The 19,211-nt window shown below is 39.1% G+C and overlaps 2 protein-coding genes across 8 annotated transcripts in view; one reads left to right on the top strand and one right to left on the bottom strand.

The window, feature by feature from the left end:
* The window catches only part of ASPA (aspartoacylase), a 75,679-nt gene that overhangs the window by 472 nt on the left and 55,996 nt on the right, over positions 1–19,211 (bottom strand). Inside the window, exons 1-7 of one of the 3 annotated variants that reach the window (XM_021287117.2) lie at positions 8,295–8,422; positions 7,291–7,390; positions 6,341–6,593; positions 5,006–5,201; positions 3,078–3,171; positions 2,189–2,296; positions 520–629 (exon numbers count right to left, since the gene is read on the bottom strand). In XM_021287117.2, the coding sequence (XP_021142792.2) occupies positions 520–629; positions 2,189–2,296; positions 3,078–3,171; positions 5,006–5,201; positions 6,341–6,593; positions 7,291–7,390; positions 8,295–8,306 (873 nt within the window). In that variant the 5' untranslated portion in view covers positions 8,307–8,422. Of the gene's footprint in view, positions 1–519; positions 630–2,188; positions 2,297–3,077; positions 3,172–5,005; positions 5,202–6,340; positions 6,594–7,290; positions 7,391–8,294; positions 8,423–19,211 lie in introns of those variants that run through there. The other 2 variants (XM_065036375.1, XM_065036374.1) reach the window with 2 other exon arrangements.
* SPATA22 (spermatogenesis associated 22) overlaps positions 9,121–19,211 on the top strand; it is a 57,101-nt gene continuing 47,010 nt past the window's right edge. The window contains exons 1-9 of one of the 5 annotated variants that reach the window (XM_065036389.1): positions 9,122–9,297; positions 10,415–10,507; positions 10,911–11,039; positions 11,727–11,781; positions 11,917–12,012; positions 12,621–12,951; positions 13,275–13,401; positions 14,267–14,364; positions 15,320–18,214. In XM_065036389.1, the coding sequence (XP_064892461.1) occupies positions 10,465–10,507; positions 10,911–11,039; positions 11,727–11,781; positions 11,917–12,012; positions 12,621–12,951; positions 13,275–13,401; positions 14,267–14,364; positions 15,320–15,511 (1,071 nt within the window). In that variant the 5' untranslated portion in view covers positions 9,122–9,297; positions 10,415–10,464 and the 3' untranslated portion in view covers positions 15,512–18,214. Of the gene's footprint in view, positions 9,298–9,997; positions 10,508–10,910; positions 11,040–11,720; positions 11,782–11,916; positions 12,013–12,620; positions 12,952–13,274; positions 13,402–14,266; positions 14,365–15,319; positions 18,215–19,211 lie in introns of those variants that run through there. The other 4 variants (XM_065036387.1, XM_065036390.1, XM_065036391.1 and 1 more) reach the window with 4 other exon arrangements.

Here is a 19,211-nt window from a genome sequence, read left to right as displayed (position 1 = left end):
AGGAAATATTTACTTTCATGTTTTTGTATATTTCATGTGATTTCTGAGCTTATGCTCAACAATTACATTCTCTTCAGTTTGTGGCAAAAGCTTTAAAAAGAATTCCTTTTAATCTTCAGTCTGTAATTGCAGGTTCCTGGCCCTCTCTTTCAGGCCTGTATAGAACTCACTGGTAAAGGTGAACTAAAAGGAAATGGCATATGCTCACAATTGATTAAAAACAGACCCTCATTTTAGAATACAAAGTCAGATTTGCATTTTATAATATAAGATATCCTATTGTCTTTTTCTTTTCAATTGTAGGTGCAAAAGCGATTTTAGATTCAGTGATTCCCAAGTCAGTTATTGAAATATTGTTATGACCTTAGTGACAGAACTTACTATTGGCAAGGTCTAAAGTATTCATTGGCAATATTGTAATTTTAAATATTTACCATTAAAATATACTACGATGTAGCAGAAGCAACAGAGGAAGAATACTTATAAAATGTCATACATGGAAACTGTTTTAGAATTTACCTGCAGTTTAGGGTGAATAATAGCAATAATTTCATCGTTCTTATTCCTGGGATAATCTACTTTCTCCATTATTTTAAAAACCTCAATCGTACATGGTGGAAAGTCCTTTCCTAGAAAGAATAAATGTAATTTAATGTCAAAAGGAGCAACTGCCTTTTAAAAAGAACAACGCATTATTTATTCTCTTTAGAATGGCTTAACTCATTAGGTTGTACCTCATTGAAGTTTCCACACGAGTGATTAGCTCATATATCACAAAAACGTCCAGCTCCAGACTCTGGGCTCTCAAAGCCAAGCTGCAGAAAGGTTATCCAGCCGTGTATGGCACCATATGAAGCCAAGATCTAAATTTTGTGCGGAAATGTGACTTTTCACTGTATACTTTAAAAGATATATTTGGTAGATTAAGAAATCAGCGAAAGGCCTGTGTTTAATAGAGCTGCACAGCACTGAATGGTATCAGTGGTATTGAGTCTTTACCATTCCAGCACAGTAATGGAGACTCTGACATGTACAGCTATATTATTTTCCTGCTACTTTCTGACAAAATGTACTCTGACACAATTTTAAACACCTATTTTTGTCAGTATGTATTTTAGACAGTACACAGGTGTAACTAAATCTTACAAAATGTATTGACTTTAATTTTAGATAACAATGCGCAGAAGGTATGTCAATTAAATGTTTCTTTCTTAGGAATAATTTATGTATATTCTCCATGGGGGTCCTGGGGACAGCAGGGTGACCATGAGCCAGCACTGGGCCCTTGTGGCCAGGAAGCCAATGGTACCTGGGGTGGGTTAGAAGGGGGGTGGTCAGTAGGTCAGAGAGGTTCTCCTGCCCCTCTGCTCTGCCCTGGTGAGACCACACCTGGAATATTGTGTCCAGCTGTGGCCCCTCAGTTCCAGCAGGACAGGGAACTGCTGGAGAGAGTCCAGCGCAGGGCAACAAAGATGCTGAAGGGAGTGGAGCATCTCCCGTGTGAGGAAAGGCTGAGGGAGCTGGGGCTCTGGAGCTGGACAAGAGGAGACTGAGGGGTGACCTCATTAATGTTTACAGATACATAAAGGGTGAGTGTCAGGAGGATGGAGCCAGGCTCTTCTCGGTGACAACCAGTGGTAGGACAAGGGGCAATGGGTTCAAACTGGAACACAAAAGGTTCCACTTAAATATGAGAAGAAACTTGTTTGGGGTGAGGGTGGCAGAGCCTGGCCCAGGCTGCCCAGGGGGTTGTGGAGTCTCCTTCTGTGCAGACATTCCAACCCGCCTGGACACCTTCCTGTGTAACCTCATCTGGGTGTTCCTGCTCCATGGGGGGATTGCACTGGATGAGCTTTCGAGGTCCCTTCCAAGCCCTGACATGCTGTGATTCATGTATATACTACTATACAAATATTGTTAACTAGTATTTCAGATTCTCAAAACAACTGTAAATTAAGGCCAAGTATACTTACTGAATCTTCAGGAAGAGGAAATATCCTTAAGGAGCTCTACAGGAATTCTGACTTTCTGAAGCCACATTTAAGTGGTCTAGAGAACATCCTCCCACACCCTTTTACCTGTTTCACTGTAAAATGTTGTAGCCCAACCTATGTTTTTGAAAAATATTCTCCTGAATTAGTCCACTGACACGACACAGAGGGCCATATTCTTTCTTTACTTACTCTACCTTCATTAAAAAGTTGCACAAAATCCAGGCCGTGTTTGACAATCCTCCTCATTTTGTCCAAAGTATCGGCTCTAACAACGCTTTGTGGCTGGGGACCCACCTCCACACCTGTTTGCAGGTACAGGAAAATATTAATATAGCCATAATATATCTAAGTAATCTGTGTAATCTAAGCTTGCTTAGATTACACAGCAAAACTAGGAGCTCAACTGAGTCTGTGATTTATGTTTAAGAGGAATTACAGTTATGTGATTTTGTAAGGCAAGCAGAAAACTTAGCTCACCAGTCAGGTTTAGTTTAAAGAACTCTAAGTACATTTTTGAGTGTGCTACTCGGGTAAAAGAAAGAGTCACTATATGTATTAATTTATCTAATTCTTTTCCTCCTCCTATCTTTCCATGCTGCATTTTTGAGAACTCATTGTTTAACATGAAAAGCAAACTACTGGCGTTTTTTGCCTATAGTTATGGTTTTGATTCCAGAAATTCACCAGTTCCATGCAGAACATTTCCCCCTTTATCACGTCATCTCTTTTCCCCTTCTTGGCTAACAACCCACATTTCAGCCAAGGCTTAGTTAGAGGAAGTAAACATTTCTTTTCTGAAGCTGTTATTTCTTCCTTATCCTCATATATCATAAACATTTTTGGCCAGCAGTGGGTTAACTGAGTTTAAGGATTTCCATCCGGCTTCTATATTTTGTAAGCTAAGTGTAAACCAGAACTCTTCAGTAGAAGAGATAATCACACACATTTGTTTAGTAAATGTATTGTCAAGTAGCTACTGGTGATCAGAACATTCTATAGGATGTAATGAACAGATCTGGAAATGGGCATTTTTAAAAAAGAATGTATGGTGGGTTGAAACAGTCTTTTATTTTTCATATTTACCAACAGGATGTTTTGCTACAGATCGAGTTGTTGCATATTTCAAGCTAGGATGTTCAATCAGCAGAACAGGACAGCGTTCTGGAGCCAGAGCGTTCTGTGGAGATTGTTTAAAACATTTCTTGTTATTCAAATGTTTTAAAATGTTGTGCCACAAAAGATTACTGATGCAGAAGTGATTTATACAATGTCTTCAATATGTTGCCTTTATTCCCTAGCCCTCAAAGAAGTAGGACATCTTTAGAAAACGTACAAAGCTGGGTTTGTTGGTCTCTTTTCCATTAACTCATGCCAGGCGTGCTCCGCTGAACTTTGCTGTCTCCTAATGTAACTGAACACAGCTCTGGTCTTCAATTGCTAATAGGAAGAAAAATCTATTCATCAGTGCTCTGAAACTTAGAACCAAAATACTGTAAAGCAGATTTCAAGTATTTTTTGTGTTAAATTCTCTTATGGGGACATAGATTGTGAGTTAAGCCTTATTTTAACTTTTTTTTTTACATAGAAACCTATTTCAGGCCTCTTTCCTGATGAAGTGCCTACCATTGCTCTTTGTATAATTTTAGTCATAAGCTTTCTATAACTCAAATATATTATAAACCTTTAAATGGGATGCATGTAAAAAATTTTAAAAATCAAATGTTAAAATATACTTTCCAAGGAAAAATAATTAAAATTCCACACATTTGGCCTAATTTCACTTCATCAGTCAGTGTCTCAGTCACTCAAGGCAGCACTTTGCACACCTCACTCTATCAATACTTATCGGCTTCAGGAGCGGCAGAATCAAACAGCTTCCAAAGACAGATCACTGTTCCTAAAAAGTCTGATGAATGGAACATTTGTCATTACCAAGTTCCATTATTTTTTCCATGTCTTTATTTCATAAAATTCACATTTGACTATTTAGCACGTGTGACCCAAATTTATCCAAGTTCCTGACAGATGTGGAGTTCAGGATCTCCTGTGGCAGGAACAGGATAGCAAGCACAACTGCAACCCTGGATTCCAGCAGGGCAAACTTTGGCCTTTTCAGGCAATTGCTGGGGGAAATGCCATGGGCAAGGCTGCTTGAGGGTAAAGGGGCCCAAGATAGTTGGTTAGTGTTCAGGGACTGTTTCTACCGGGCACAAGATCAGGGCATCCTGACACGTAGGAAGTCAAGGAAGGGAGCCAGGAGACCTGTGTGGTTAAACAGGGAACTGCTGGGGATGCTCAAGTGGAAGAGGAGAGTTTATAGGTCATGGAAGGAGGGGCTGGCCACTTGGGGAGAATCTAAGGCTGTTGTCAGAGGGTGCAGGGAGGCAACTAGGAAGGCTAAGGCCTCCTTAGAATTAAACCTGGCAAGAGGGATCAAGGACAACAGGAAGAGCTTTTTCCAATATGTGGCAGATAAAACTAACAGCAGAGGCAATGTAGGCCCACTGATGAACGAGGTGGGTGCCCTGGTGACAGAAGATACAGAGAAGGTAGAGTGACTGAATGCCACCTTTGTCTATGTCCTGAGGAGCCCCGTACCACTGAGGGCTTCCTGTGTAACCTCATCTGGGTGTTCCTGCTCCATGGGGGGATTGCACTGGATGAGCTTTCGAGGCCCCTTCCAATCCCTGACATTCTGGGATTCTGTGAGATCAGTGTGAAAGCAGATTAAATTACATTCATTTTCATAGATATTATTCCAAGCATTCCTCTTTGCCCATCAGTCTTACTAATAGTAATTTTAATACACGAAGATTATGAGTTCAAATCTGAATTACCTGATATTATAATCAAATTAATTATCTGATTAAAAAAAATCCTATGAGTGATTAAATATTTTAAAAATTTGAAAAAGAAGAAATAGTATATTTAAAGAAACTACAAAATCTTATATAGTAATACAACATTACAACTAATAATCTATTTTAATAGTTCATTTAAATTAGTTTTACCTTGATATAATGAAACATTTGAATTGTAAAGTCATCCCTGGAGCTTTCAAGAATAAGGGTACCACCCATGTTAGAAGTGGTGTTGTGAAGGTCAAAAATAAGGTCATACGCATCATCACTACCTTTGGGACCAAATATCTGATTGATTTCCTGAGCCCTTCTCACTTCATATGGAATATCTTCCACCACTGTCCTGCTGTTAATATCAGTACAAAGAAATTAGTACACTCATTCCATGGCTTTACAGTCAACAAAATAAGTATACCCTTTTCTTCTTACTTTAATTCCATAACTGACTGGAGTTGAAATCACCTATTTAATTACCAAACTGTCAAAACTGGATGAACTTGTGCTTGAAAAAAGCAAGTAGGATTGCTAAACTGGTCTTACTATGATGTATCTCATACAGAATTTTTCAATCTGGTTTTAGCTGGAGGTTATTTACTTCTTATTTCTTTACATTCCAAAATTTCCCTCTATGCAGAAAACTAACTCAAAATTCATCAGCAAGCCTGGATCCACCTCCTGCTGAAGACAGTATTTGGATATTGAATGCCCGTGCCCTTTTATCTTGGACATCAGTCACAAGGTCTTTTTAACTTGCTTTATCTCCTGTCTTATCATATTCCAATCAGACCTTTGCAGTCAATTGTTTTGAGCCCTCCTGACCCTCAATGCTCATAGAAGATTTTGCTGCCTCAAATCTGTTCCTCTAAAGTTTAATGCCTGTAATCTCAGGTGACTACATCTGTCCTACTCTTTAAAATAATGGACTTAGCCTAAAGAAAGGTCTGAGCTCTGCTTCCTGTCTGAATAAGGGCTCTATAGGAAACTGATGTATGGCACAAAGGTATCTATTAACGTATTGACAGTGTACAGAGCTGTAGACTCAGTCTTGTTCTGCACAGACAGCAAATCTGCTTTTGATGACAAGCTTGGGATGTACAATACAAGTACAATACAGAAACACCTAATATCTTGCTGCCAGTATAACTGTATTCAGAAAAGCTCCAAAGCTGAATTGCACAAGATGTGAGAAATAATGACTTTGCAACTGAGAACAGCAACACTTCAGTTTACACAAATACAGCTAATCTAATACTAGTTTAAAGTGCTGTGTTTAAGATGCCGTGTTGGTCTGAGACTTGTTCTACTGGCAATAGTTTTAAAATGAATCTGTGCAATTTGTTCTTTTTGGGTTAAAGGTCAATAATCTCAGTTATGTGACAGTGAAAATAGTAGTGGAACTAGTGTTAACATTTTAATCTGGAAAGGAAGCTCCTCACAAGTTTAAAAACAGAAAATTAAAGCAACAGAAAATACAACTATTCTTACCCAAGATTATCAGGGTCAAAAACACGGTTCAGATCACAATCAATATATCTAGTACACTTCTTCACAGCTCTTGGGTTGGCGAGAAAGGGTTTCACCTCCATTCCCGTTCTTTGAATCTCAGCTCCATTCTCTTGCCAGTGCTTGACCAAAAATACCCCCGACAACTCATTGCCATGAGTTCCCCCGAAGATCGCAACCCGTCGGACCGGAGGGTTATCAGCACCGGAGGAGGAAGTCATGCTTTGCAGCAGCTCTAGGGATTGCAAAGGCAAAACAGAAAATAATGATCAAGTAAAAAAAAGAAAAAAACCAAATATTTTTACTCCTTTTAATAGGAAAATCTCTAAGCTGTTGAGGTCAGATGTGAATGAAAGCAAATTAAAGTTTCTCTAACAGTTTTAGACTCCCGTTGCGAGGCGGGGAGTTGCCAACCTGACCCTCCTCCCTCTCCGGAGCCCTCCCCTTCATTGACCGTATTTAGTAATATCTCAGAGACTGTTAATGGGACAGTTACACAGTTCAAAAGTTAACTTCTTCAGGCGATCTCTGCTAATATTTGATATATAGGTAAATCTTGTACTAATGGCAGTATTAAAGGACTTTTGAAATGTAAACTTCAATAACGCACTTAAATAACTCTGACTTTTTGCATTACAAACTAGATGTAACAAGTATTCTCACGTATGTTTGAAGTTACGTAAACATTACAGCACACAAGGGCAGAATGATTTAAAGTGAGCAAAAACAGTAAAATGTGAATCACGTCTTGGCTCTAGATCAACAAAGAATGCTGAAACATCAAGCACTTTCAGCTAGAAAAACAACAACAGCTGAGTTCCTCAAAGCATGTTGTTGCTTGTGTGACCTTTTTGTCTTGTAATATCTGAAGAACAGCGATGAGAAGGAACAGCAGCTGAAATTAAAGTGCGGTTTCTCCACGACTGACTTACGCAGCGTTCCTGGCTCTAGTTCTGCCTCGGGATCTGCTGACACAGACCTTGAACACACTGGAACAACTGTCAGTGCCGACCCTTCTGACTTCTGCAATCTCTTATTAAAAAGGAAACAGGTATAGATCACAATGGGAAAATAATTGTACTGTCCCCCCACCCCCAAAATGTTAATCAGCAACTTGACTCCTTCCATTTCCAAAAGCACTTGGGCTTCTGAAGGGAAACTTCAGCTGAAGAGCAGCTGTAACTTCCATTGCGAGGATCAAAACATTTAGAATAAACGGTCTTAATAGCAGAAAATACTTTTTACTGCTGTAAATGCCAGAAGTATTTGCAATTAGAATCTGACGCGCAATATAAATACAACAAAATGTTACATTGTAAGGGAATAAAGAATGTTTATTGAACATTTTTATTAAGATTATACTCCAGTGACTGAGTATTTGGTGAGTGCCTGGGAGAAGCTTTGTAACCCAGGCCGATGAACTGTAGGTTTACAAAAAGAAAGCTAAACATAGGACTTGTCTAGCCAAATTCTGCCAGGAATTTATTAATATTTCCTACAAAAGTTGCTCTCTATCTTTCAGCTTATGCAAACAGCTTTGCTGAACTTTATGGTGAGTTAATATAGACTGTTTACTTAAACACTCAACTGTGTTACTGCTGTACTTAGAGGCTGTCAGATATTTAATCATAGTAAGTAATTTATTAAACAAAGCGGTAAAGTTGTATTTTCCAGCACTGGGCAGTCCGTCCCGTCCTTTGACCCCGGTCTCTCGGTTGTGGTGCCAGAACGGCTGTTTACAGGCTGCTGAGAAAAGGACTCGCTCTCCGTCTTGGTTTGCTGAATTGAACCACCGCAGCAGTTTGAAGAGTTAACAGCAAAACGCAAACACGCAGGACTGGTTCATATAGTTTATCTTCCATTGCTGGTGGTACTGGAATGGTTATAATGCCTTACAAAGCCCCGAATGAAATACAGAGATCGTTTGTGCACTCACCTCATTTAACATGCAAGAAGTCTGGCTCCCAAGAAGAGCTTTTTTAGGACAGATACAGCGTGTTTCCGAACATGAGTTTAGGAACTAAAGCCATGGAGCCTTCTTTTATACCCTTAGAGCAACTTAACTTGCAAAGAGCTTTTAACTCCTGGTCTCCCAGGGCATTACAAGCACCCACAAATTCATGGCATAAATGCAGACACTTGAAAAGCTCTCGCTGTTCTGAATTAAACACTGGGGCCAATTCCTTATTCCTGCGCTTTACCAATACTTACACTTCAAAAATTCTGCAGGATCGTGTTTAGTTTATTAAGAATTCAGGTTGGTTTTATGTATTACAAATATCTGGTAGTGCATCTGAAAGCTTAGAATGTGGGCCATGAGCTGAAAAACGTATGCAATAAAAATAATGTAAATGAAATTATGTCTAGCTATCCAAGCTACAAAGCTACACATATAGTATGTGTAACGTGGCCCATCAAAGCCTTCCAAGGTACTGGCTTAAGAAAACAGATTGCAAAGGACAAGCTCCAACCCTGCCTAACGCCAAGATTTTACACAGGGACCTGTCAGAAGTTACACGGTTGAAAACACCCACATCTAGTTTTATTTATCCCCATGTTTGTGTGCACACATTTGTGCATATTCACCTCCTGGCCCCCGGTTCTCTAGGTGCTGAACCTGACACCACGTGGGCCGCCACCACCAGAGGTACGGAGATAATTAATTAAATCCTGCAGCCGACCAATTTAATTGTTCCCACCCCTGCCCTCCCCAGCCTGGCCCAGGGTGGGTCCCGCCCGCCCAACTGCGCATGCACCGGCCCCGCCCCTTCCCGCCCTTTTTCGCTCCCTCAGGCCGTTCGGTGCCTTAGTTTTGGCGGGAGCCACCTGAGCCCTTTTCCTTCGGACTCCAGCAGAGACTTCAGGCTCCTTTAGCCTCTGGCTGCTGCTGTGCAAAGCCCTGCGGAGGCTTACCCTGGTATCCCCTCTACTCTGCCCTGGTGAGACTACACCTGGAATATTGTGTCCAGTTGTGGCCCCTTAGTTCCAGAAGGACAGGGAACTGCTGGAGAGAGTCCAGCGTAGGGCAGCAAAGATGCTGAAGGGAGTGGAGCATCTCCCGTGTGAGGAAAGGCTGAGGGAGCTGGGGCTCTGGAGCTGGACAAGAGGAGACTGAGGGGTGACCTCATTAATGTTTACAGATATCTAAAGGGTGAGTGTCAGGAGGAGGGAGCCAGGCTCTTCTCGGTGACAACCAATGACAGGACAAGGAGCAATGGGTACAAACTGGAACACAAGAGGTTCCACTTAAATTTGAGAAGAAACTTCTTCTCAGTGAGGGTGACAGACACTGGCCCAGGCTGCCCAGGGGGTTGTGGAGTCTCCTTCTGTGCAGACATTCCAACCCGCCTGGACACCTTCCTGTGTAACCTCATCTGGGTGTTCCTGCTCCATGGGGGGATTGCACTGGATGAGCTTGCCAGGTCCCTTCCAATCCCTGACATTCTGTGATCTTCCATTCTCCATCACTAGCTTATGTTTTTTTCTACAGCTTTTGCTGTGGGGTTTGGTTGCTTATCTTCAAGAGAGGTCAGAAAGCAAAACAACACAGTCTGAAAATCCTGTGCAATGCCGAAACTGCCTTCATTAATGCTAATGTAAAGTTTATGGAGCTTTATTTTACAACTGTGTCACTTACTGGTGGCCATTAGGCTTCATAGCGCTAGCAATGCTGTTTAAATGGTCTAACAGCAATGAACTAGAAGCTGTTGTGACACCTCTTACTGATGTACTCACAGAAATAAAGACTAAATTATCCGTTAGTCTAGCTGTGGTAGATACTTACGCTTAATTCTTATAAATGTGTTTAACAGCTGCATATGGTTAACTTGCTACAGGAAAATGAATGCAGAGGTAATGTCTTATATTATTTATGTGCACCAGTGAGTGGTGTTATTAATATGCTGCTAAAAGCGATATGCACCAGTAGCTGACTGTGATAGAACAGCAACTAATGCTGCACAATTGTCTGTGTAGTACCCTCAATGTATGTGGTAATTCGGATGTGTTGGCAACATGAATTTGTTTACTTTGTCTACTTATCTAACTTCCATACAGCAAATCTGGAGTAACCAGTCCAGCATTGCCTGTTAACATACAGCAGAGACATGAAAAGGAGTTTGGCTGACACTTCAACTCGCAGCACAGCAGGTACCATCCATTCTTTTGTGTTTTACACTTCAGACCCCGTTGTGCTTTTATATTTTATATGTATAAATACCCAGCTGCAGTTTTCGTACAGGATGTTTGTTATTCAGCCCTAGAGCCCCATTTCCTGAGTGTCTCGTGGGCTTTGTCTGTTTCAGTGCAGCACAGATTTTGAATGGAGTTGGGTGACTGGTCACTGAGGGAAAAGTTTCATTCACTGGATTATTTGCAGGACAGAGAGCTGGGAATGTGAATTCTGCGAGGCAATGGCTGGTCTGCTCTGTGCTTATGAAATGTAATTCCTATGGGTGCTGTAAAATAAGTGTTAAGTAATTTTATTTACATATGTTACATGTAGATTGTGTATCCTATTGCTATAGTATTATTATTTCAATCTTAATTTTAGGTTGTCTGCCTGTGCCTCTGTTCAATCAGAAAAAAAGAACTAGACAGCCCCTCACTTCAAATCCAATTAAAAATGAGCCAGGTACCAGTTCTGGGACTCATGCTTACGACTTTTCTCCCACATCATTTGGTAAATAAGATACATTTTATTTTTTGTATGGCCTTTATGATTGTATTCTATTAAATTCGACATGGTCTTTATCAAGACCTATATGCATCCATTATGTTTATTTCTGAAAAGCTCATTGTGTAAAAATTGTCCTCCAGGAAATTTCTTTCTCCTCAATATAATTGAGCTTTTTATACTTTGTGCCTAGAGGGAGTTTGACTCTTTGTGTGTTAGAGAATGAAGTAGCACTGGCATTTAAATAGAGTCTCTTGAAACTCTGACCTTTTGTTTTCAGTTGATCTCAATCAACATTCAAGTCCTGTGTTACAAGAAGAAACATTTATAAGATGTCTTTCTTGTAATTCAGAAGAGAACTTCTGTTCTTCAAATTGTGCTCAGAAAGAATTCTGCCTTTAGTACTTTGTTTGTTTTACTTACAATAAAGTGAAAAAGTGTATTCAAAGTAAAAGCCTCTGTGCTAATAAGTCTAATGTCTGTAACTAAACCATTTTCTAGAGGAGCAACCTACTAGTTAGTAGTTGCCTTGTAATTACACATATCAAAGGATCCCATTCCTTTTATTTTTGACTTCTCATCGCTATTTGTGGAACATTAAGCAGATAACGAGCAGAAGCCCTAAGCAGACCTAATACCTGTCAGTCTTTTCAGTTTGTATCCATATTCAGTCCTTTGTCTTTTGAGAATTAGGCTGGGGAACTGCAAACCCAGAAGTGGCTGGACCACAGGAAGGAGCAAACAGTGGGTATGTAAAAGCAGATTATTTGTTGCTTATTGATTTTTATTTAAATGTTAATTGTTTCATAAACTGTGATCCATCTGTTTGGCTTACAATAAAGCTGCTACTCTGTCACTGATACTTTAAACTTCTGTTTGAAAGCCGAACAGAACATCAGATGGCTCTTTCCCTTATGAAACCACCAAATGCATCAAAGGCTAATTTAGCAAATGCTGGAAAAAACTTCTATGCTTGCAGGTTGGTGAAATCTTTAATTTTTATTATTCTTCCTTAACTAAATTTAAGTGAAAATATATCTTACATTAATCTATATTCTTGTAACATTCAGAGAGACCCTTTTAATTCTCAGGTTTTTACTGTAGTGCTTTTGAGCCAAAACCCACTGAAATGAATTACCTTTCTAGTGTACCTAATGAGGCCCATTAACTAGACCTAAAATCCAGCTTTATTATCAGGCCTAAAATTCAGCCTTACGATGTAGTTTGAGATTTGCCTTTACTTGAAGCTTTGCCCACTTCCTCGTTCCCATCCTTCCCCCTCCATTCCATTTTGCCTTTGAAGGAACTTGATTGACACATTCACACTCCTTTTGCCATTGGAAAGGAATAGGAGGAAAGAAAAAAAGGACAATTAAAACATTGCTGGAAATGTTCCTGCCAGCCCTAGGCTTCTGAATCTGTAAACTTCTCCTTGGTTTACAAAAGCACAGAGTAGTCTGAATATTTAACAGATATTTTTAAAGCTATACTAACAATACATAGGTTGCTTTTACATACTTCAGTTACATATCTGAGTATTCAGAATAGATATTGTAATACTGACCTGCGTCTTATGTTGTACTACAGGGCAGAAGAGAAGACTCCCAGTATGAAAGTTTGGAACAGAAATGAGTATACTCCTTTAAGTAACACAACAGATTCAAGATCTGATAGTGGATTTATTCGAAAGTTTGAGAACCTTTCAAATAGTCTGAAAACCGTACAGCAGCAAAAAACCCCCGATAACCATAATTCATCTCAGTATATCAAACCAGAAACAAACCAAACATATAAATCTAAAGGACAATGGCCAGTGAAACCTAACACTGTTTCAAAAAGTCCAGCATACAAGTTTAGCCACAATATTCAGCAAAATAAAATGAATGAAAAAATGTATTTTCCAGAAGACAGAAGTCAGGTAAACTTATGGAGAGAGTTAATATGAAGATACAATGCAGAAAACTGTAAGGAAAAATAAAATTGTGGAAAGATGAGGCTTTCATTAGTCCTCGCTGTCTTTGTAAACCCTTAAGTTTCTGAGAATTTAGAAATGAGATTTCCATACTGTAATAATCCGCAGTACTCAGCAAGATCGTATAAATTGGCAGGGAGTTGTTTTTATAGTCTGAACAAGTACTCTAATTTTAATGTAAGTATAGGATATCATAACATATAAATGTCTGTGTGCCTTTTAAAATGGCGTGTGTATCTCTAACTTGAATTTTCATCTTCCTCTGAAAGGAAGTTTCATCTCAATTAAAAATTAAAGAAAAAAAGAATTCTTTGCGAATCATATCTGCAGTCATTGAAAGCATGAGGCACTGGAGTCAATACACTTATAAAACTGCACTATTATTTGAAGTTTTAGGTAAGCATGGTAGATTGTGCTGTGACTGATAACAATGGTAGGACAACATCCAAAAGAAAATGTTATTAACTGTGGGAACAACTGCTGAAATACTTAAACACACAGAATACAGGCATGAGCACCACCTAATTTTCCTGCTGGAAGATCCATTCAGCTATTGAATATGACTAGAGTAGCTACAAAATTACTAATACAGTTATCCTTCAGCATTTAAGCTCTTTCTATCCTGTTTCTTTTATTGTTTTTAGTATGTGTTGCAATACATTTTCCTATTAAAAAGGAACTTCTGTAGGGAGGTACAGTTTTGCAGTAATTTTTAATGCAGTTAATCTGGGAATAAATTCAAGTCTGGAATACTTCTGAACACAGATGACCTTTAGTGTGTTTCACTTTGAATTTAATTGACGTTATCTGAGAAATGAACATGACAAAAGACTGAAATGACTAAACTTTAAATCAAGGTGAATAAGAATATACAATGTAATGGCATCTCAGGAAACTATTTTGACAAGGTTGCAAATATTTGAGGTTGATTTGTGTGTGAAGATCAATAAAACTTAGAGAATTGTGTTGTGCTCTGCTTAACAAGGGAATAACCCATTTACAGTGATGGTTATGAAAACCACACTTGGTCGCTCAGTTTAGACAGACATCACGTACAATGTTACTATTCGATGACTATGTAAAGCCCGTAATTTGTATTGGAACTTCCAGTGCTGCCAGCACAAGTTCCCACAGAAAGCTGATGCTGACTTGACATATTGTAGTGCTTTTGTGTAGTAAAAGTCGCCATGGTATCTTGGTATATTATAGTTAGTACTGCTCTGATGTTTACATCATGATTTATTTTTGCGAAATGGTACAGGCACCCTTGATTCTGCAGTCACACCTGGAGCATATGGGGCAAAGAATTTTCTTCTGAGAGATGGAAAGGAGACTCTGCCTTGTGTATTTTATGAAATTGTAAGTATTCTGTGTCCATACATAACACAGGCACCACTAGCTATCATCTCTTTTTTAAAGCTAATAATATCACAGAATCACAGAATGTCAGGGATTGGAAGGGACCTTAAAAGATGATCCAGTCCAATCCCCCTGCCAGGGCAGGAACACCCAGGTGAGGTTACACAGGAAGGCGTCCAGGCGGGTTTTGAATGTCTCCAGAGTATATACTAGAACCTGGGGTTTGCACTCCCTCAGTTTAGCTGTGAGGATGCTGTGGGAGACTGTGTCAAATGCCTTACTCAAGTCAAGGTAGATCATGTCCACTGCTCTGCCATCATCCATCCATCTTGTTATGTCCTCATAAAAGTCAATGAGGTTGGTCAAGCACGACTTCCCCTTGGTGAAGCCGTGTTGACTGCCCCAATGACCCTGTTATCCCTCATATGCCTTGAGATGGCACCAAGGAGAAGTCCTTCCATCAGTTTCCCAGGGATGGAGGTGAGGCTGACCGGTCTATAGTTGCCCAGGTCCTCCTTCCTGCCCTTTTTGAAGACTGGAGTGACATTTGCTTTCCTCCAGTCCTCAGGCACCTCTCCCGGTTCCCAGGACTTGGCAAAGATGATGGAGAGTGGTCCAGCAATGACCTCAGCCAGCTAGGTCATATGTCGTTCTGATAAAACAAAACATTACTATGTAGAAAGAAAGATGGATACTCATACTGTGTTGTTCACAAACTGGTCTAGAGCAATAATCCGGTCATTATTTAGGCATCCTCAGACTTCTGTTTCAGCAAAAAAGGTGGGACTTTCTGTTCAGCTTCGAAGTAACTGATAATAGCAAAAAAGCTGATGTAAATTCCTTCCACGTTTGAGGTAGTCCTCAGAAATCCACTAATATATAACAACTGGACCTTTTGAAAGCTTTTATGTTACAAAGGTGTGTAATTTTGTTTTTTATCATGCTTTCGCTGAAGGATCGGGAGCTTCCAAGACTAATTAGAGGCCGAGTGCACAGGTGCATGGGAAACTGTGATGCAAAAAAGAATATTTTCAAGTGTGTCTCTGTAAGACCAGCAACTATTCAAGAACAAAACACTTTCCAAGAATTTGTTAGAATCGCAGATATTGAGATGACAGCATTTGTAAAAACAGTGAATGAAATTTAATAGTCAAAATGGCTGTCCAAAACAGGTTTTCACTTCTCGTTACCCATAAAGGCTGGACATCCTAAAGCATTTAACCAAGCTAATACTGAAAATCTGATTAAATAACTGAAAATATCACTATGCCGTGTTTTCTAACAAATGCTAGTTACAATGTTTTGTTTCTACTGTTACTTTTCATAGTTTATCTTTCCCAGTTAAATATGCAATAACAGGGTTTCATTACTTAGTAGATCATCAATACTAATGCAGATTGCCATTGCTTCCTTCAATACCTATTTCAAAATGTTGACTGTATAGTTATTTTGAGGAGTACGTGGTCAAAATTTACTAGCTAACGAACATCAGAGTTCTGTTTGGCTCTGCGTATTGCATTAAAATTGCTCTTTGGTAGAAAGTTGGCTTTATTCCACTTCAGTTCCAACTAACAGGTTCCCTTTCCTTTTCTGGTTTACAAGAACATGTGTAAGGGCTTTTATTGAAATGAACATTATAGACACTACAGAAAGATTTCACAGGATGCAGCTGTGTATATTAGGTGCTCATATGGTTCCCGTTGATATGTTATCAGATTCATGGTTTTTAAAAATAATCAGTATAACACCTGTATAAAATAGCAACAGACCCTGAAGCTATAGCAGGATTGCCCAAGGACACAGAGGAAGCTGGAGGGAAATAATTATTTGAACACAGAACTTCCTTGCCTTTGCCATAGACGCATCTTTCATGAGGGATGGACCAAGTACGTGTTTATGTCTTTGCTTTCAAACATTAACTTGCAGAGATTTTTCCTGCTGTTTCTATTTCCTTTTCCTCTTAGCTAGTTCCCCTACTTCAATAGCTTTGTACCAGACCTGTTGGGAATTGTAAAACAAAAGAGATGTCAAGAAAATAGTAAACAGTATGATTCTTTTTTTCAGTTTTATTATACAGTGTTGGCAATTGGAAACTTCACATTTAAAATAATTGAAATATTGTATCCAACAAGTCAAATACAGAAAACAGTTAATATTCTAAAAAGGAGCCAGCTAGTCAACGCAGAAACACATTAATGGAAAATACAGCTTTTAGTTACACTTAAAAAATTATATATTTAGAATAAAACTTGAACCTGGTCCAGTAAATCGTTTGACTTGTAACAGGAAAACGCGTTTACACAGTTTAATGCGCAGACAGTCTTTATATTTTAAAAAAGTGATCTGTCAGTGTTAGCACATGGATTGTTAGCAACACCTCCCTTCATGTTCCAGGCGGGGACCTAAAGTAAATGCTTTACTAACTGTTTGAAGAACCACTTGCGTTATTGTCTTTGCTTTCTGTGCTAAGCTGGTTCTGAGCGTGGATTCAAGGACAGTCTTGCCTATCCAGTTGTAGAGGTCATATACATATATTTGATTTCCCTTATATATTATAAAATATTAAAGAAAGTTCCAAATGGAAGGATTAGCTTAGCTCATAAAAGGTGCAGAATATTACAGGGTGTAGAGCCTGATGATGTTCCCAACAGAAGCTGACTTTTACAAAGAAAAGGATTTGGTGCGGCAGTATTGTATATTGTAAGACTCCATTGTAACAGTAATTTAAAACTACAAAAGAAGCTTGAACTATGGGACCAGACCTGCAAGCATCTGTGCGTGTTGTCACCACCACACAAATGTTGTAGCTCTACTGATTTCAGCTGAATGACTGATGGTTCCAGTTCTGCACATGTGAAAGTTACGTTAACGAGTAATGACAGGAATAGGTTTATTTGTATCTACTAGGTATGTTATGGCTGTTAATAAAAATCTAAAATAATTTTACTTTCAGTAAGTGTTTAGATCTTTGCAAAAAATGTTTTCTACTTTACACTAACAAATCACTTTTTCTAGTGAAACATTAAGTGAACAGTCGTAAACGTTACACATAACAGAAAAAACCCTACATAATACAGTTTATACACATTACTCAACATTTTTCAGTTGTTGCTTGTTTTGTTTTCTTTAATTATATTGATCCTGTCTTGTATAATGGTTCTAGTGTAAAGGCACAGGTTGGTTAGGAAAGAAAAGCCTGCATCTCTGTCTCTCTGCTTGGCAATGATGATTTTCTTTTTGCATGTTGCTTGTTATTCCTCACTTTTCTGACTCTTATGAAAATGATCAATTTCAGCCGTTCATAAAAGAAAAAAGTAGAAGACGTTACTGAGAAGTGTATTATTCTACAGAAGTGACTTAAATATATTCTTCTTACTTCAGAGGTATTCCTTCCATCTATTTTCTTAAATATTTGGAAGATTTAATTCCTTAGTCACTGTTAGCAAAAATGCATAACATGGGCTCTCTTCCTCAGTGTACTTAACTCTATATTGAAATCTGTATTTTCAAAGGTTAGTAATGGAACTTGCCATGTTTACGTGTAGAATTTGCTTTTAGAATGCATGAAAATGTAACAACGGACAATTATTTCAGAAAACAATGCAATGTTCCTTTGAAGTTTAGAAGGGTGAGGAATGTAAACAAGACTGCAGAAGTCTTTGACATTTATTAAAATAACACAGTGATTGTTCTATCTGTTTGTGTTTTCTTACACGTCTTCAACGTGTCTCTGTCTGTCCCTTCATGTACAACTTCCATTAAAAAAAGCAATCAGGAATCAGTTGGACTCAGCTAAGTGAAGAATAATAAATTTGACCACTTGGTTTGTGCCAAAATACAAAACTAAGAAGTACAGTTATGAATTAAATAAAATCTATGTGATTCTTTCTTTTAAAATAAATAATAGAAAATAAAAGATAATAGAATTATAATTCAATTTTTATTTCAAATGAAAAACGTAACAGTGGGGTGAGATTAGAACCCAATGTTTCTTTTGCTTAAGGCAATCAAGTGCACTTATGTCAATGCTTGATAGTAATGAATTCAGTGCTATTGTGGAAATCAGACTTCACAAATTTCACATACAAACCCATGAACTATGGCCATTTGCTAATTCTGATGCAGCATCAGATTATTTTTATTAGTCTTGTCCAGTAGCATTTCTCCTCACTTTTTTTTTTTTAATAATAATGGGCTCTTTAATAATGGGTGGGACAGCACACAGGACTGGAATGTGGGCATGGATGGCTGTGTCCTTGTCAGGAAAGACAGGCCAGCCAGGCGTGCTGGTGGAGTTGCTCTTTATGTGAGAGAGCAACTACAATGTATTGAGTATTGTCCAGGCACGGATGAGGATCAAGTTGAGAGTCTATGGGTGAACATTAAGGGGCAGGCTGGCAAGTGTGATACTGTTGTGGGTGTCTATTACAGGCCACCAGATCAGGGTGAAGAAGTTGATGAGGCCTCTACAGACAGCTGAGAGCAGCCTCACAATCACAGGCCCTGGTTGTGGTGGGGGATTTTAACTTCCCTGATGTCTGTTGGAAGGACTGCTCGGCCAGCCACAGTCTAGGAGGTTCCTCCAGTGCCTTGACAATAACTTTCTGATGCAAAGGGTGGAGGAGCTGACTAGAAGAGGTGCACTGCTGGACCTCATCCTCACTAACAGGGAAGGCCTAGTTGAAGCGGTAAAGGTTGAGGGCTGCCTTGGTTGCAGCGACCATGAGATGGTGGAGTTCAGGATCGCATGTGGCAGGAACAGGATAGCAAGCACAATTGCAACCCTGGATTTCAGCAGGGCAAACTTTGGCCTTTTCAGGCAATTGCTGGGGGAAATGCCATGGGCA

Source organism: Columba livia, chromosome 20 (genome assembly GCF_036013475.1).
Source record: "Columba livia isolate bColLiv1 breed racing homer chromosome 20, bColLiv1.pat.W.v2, whole genome shotgun sequence".
NCBI lineage: Eukaryota > Metazoa > Chordata > Aves > Columbiformes > Columbidae > Columba > Columba livia.
This window is presented reverse-complemented; position numbering and strand designations above follow the sequence as displayed.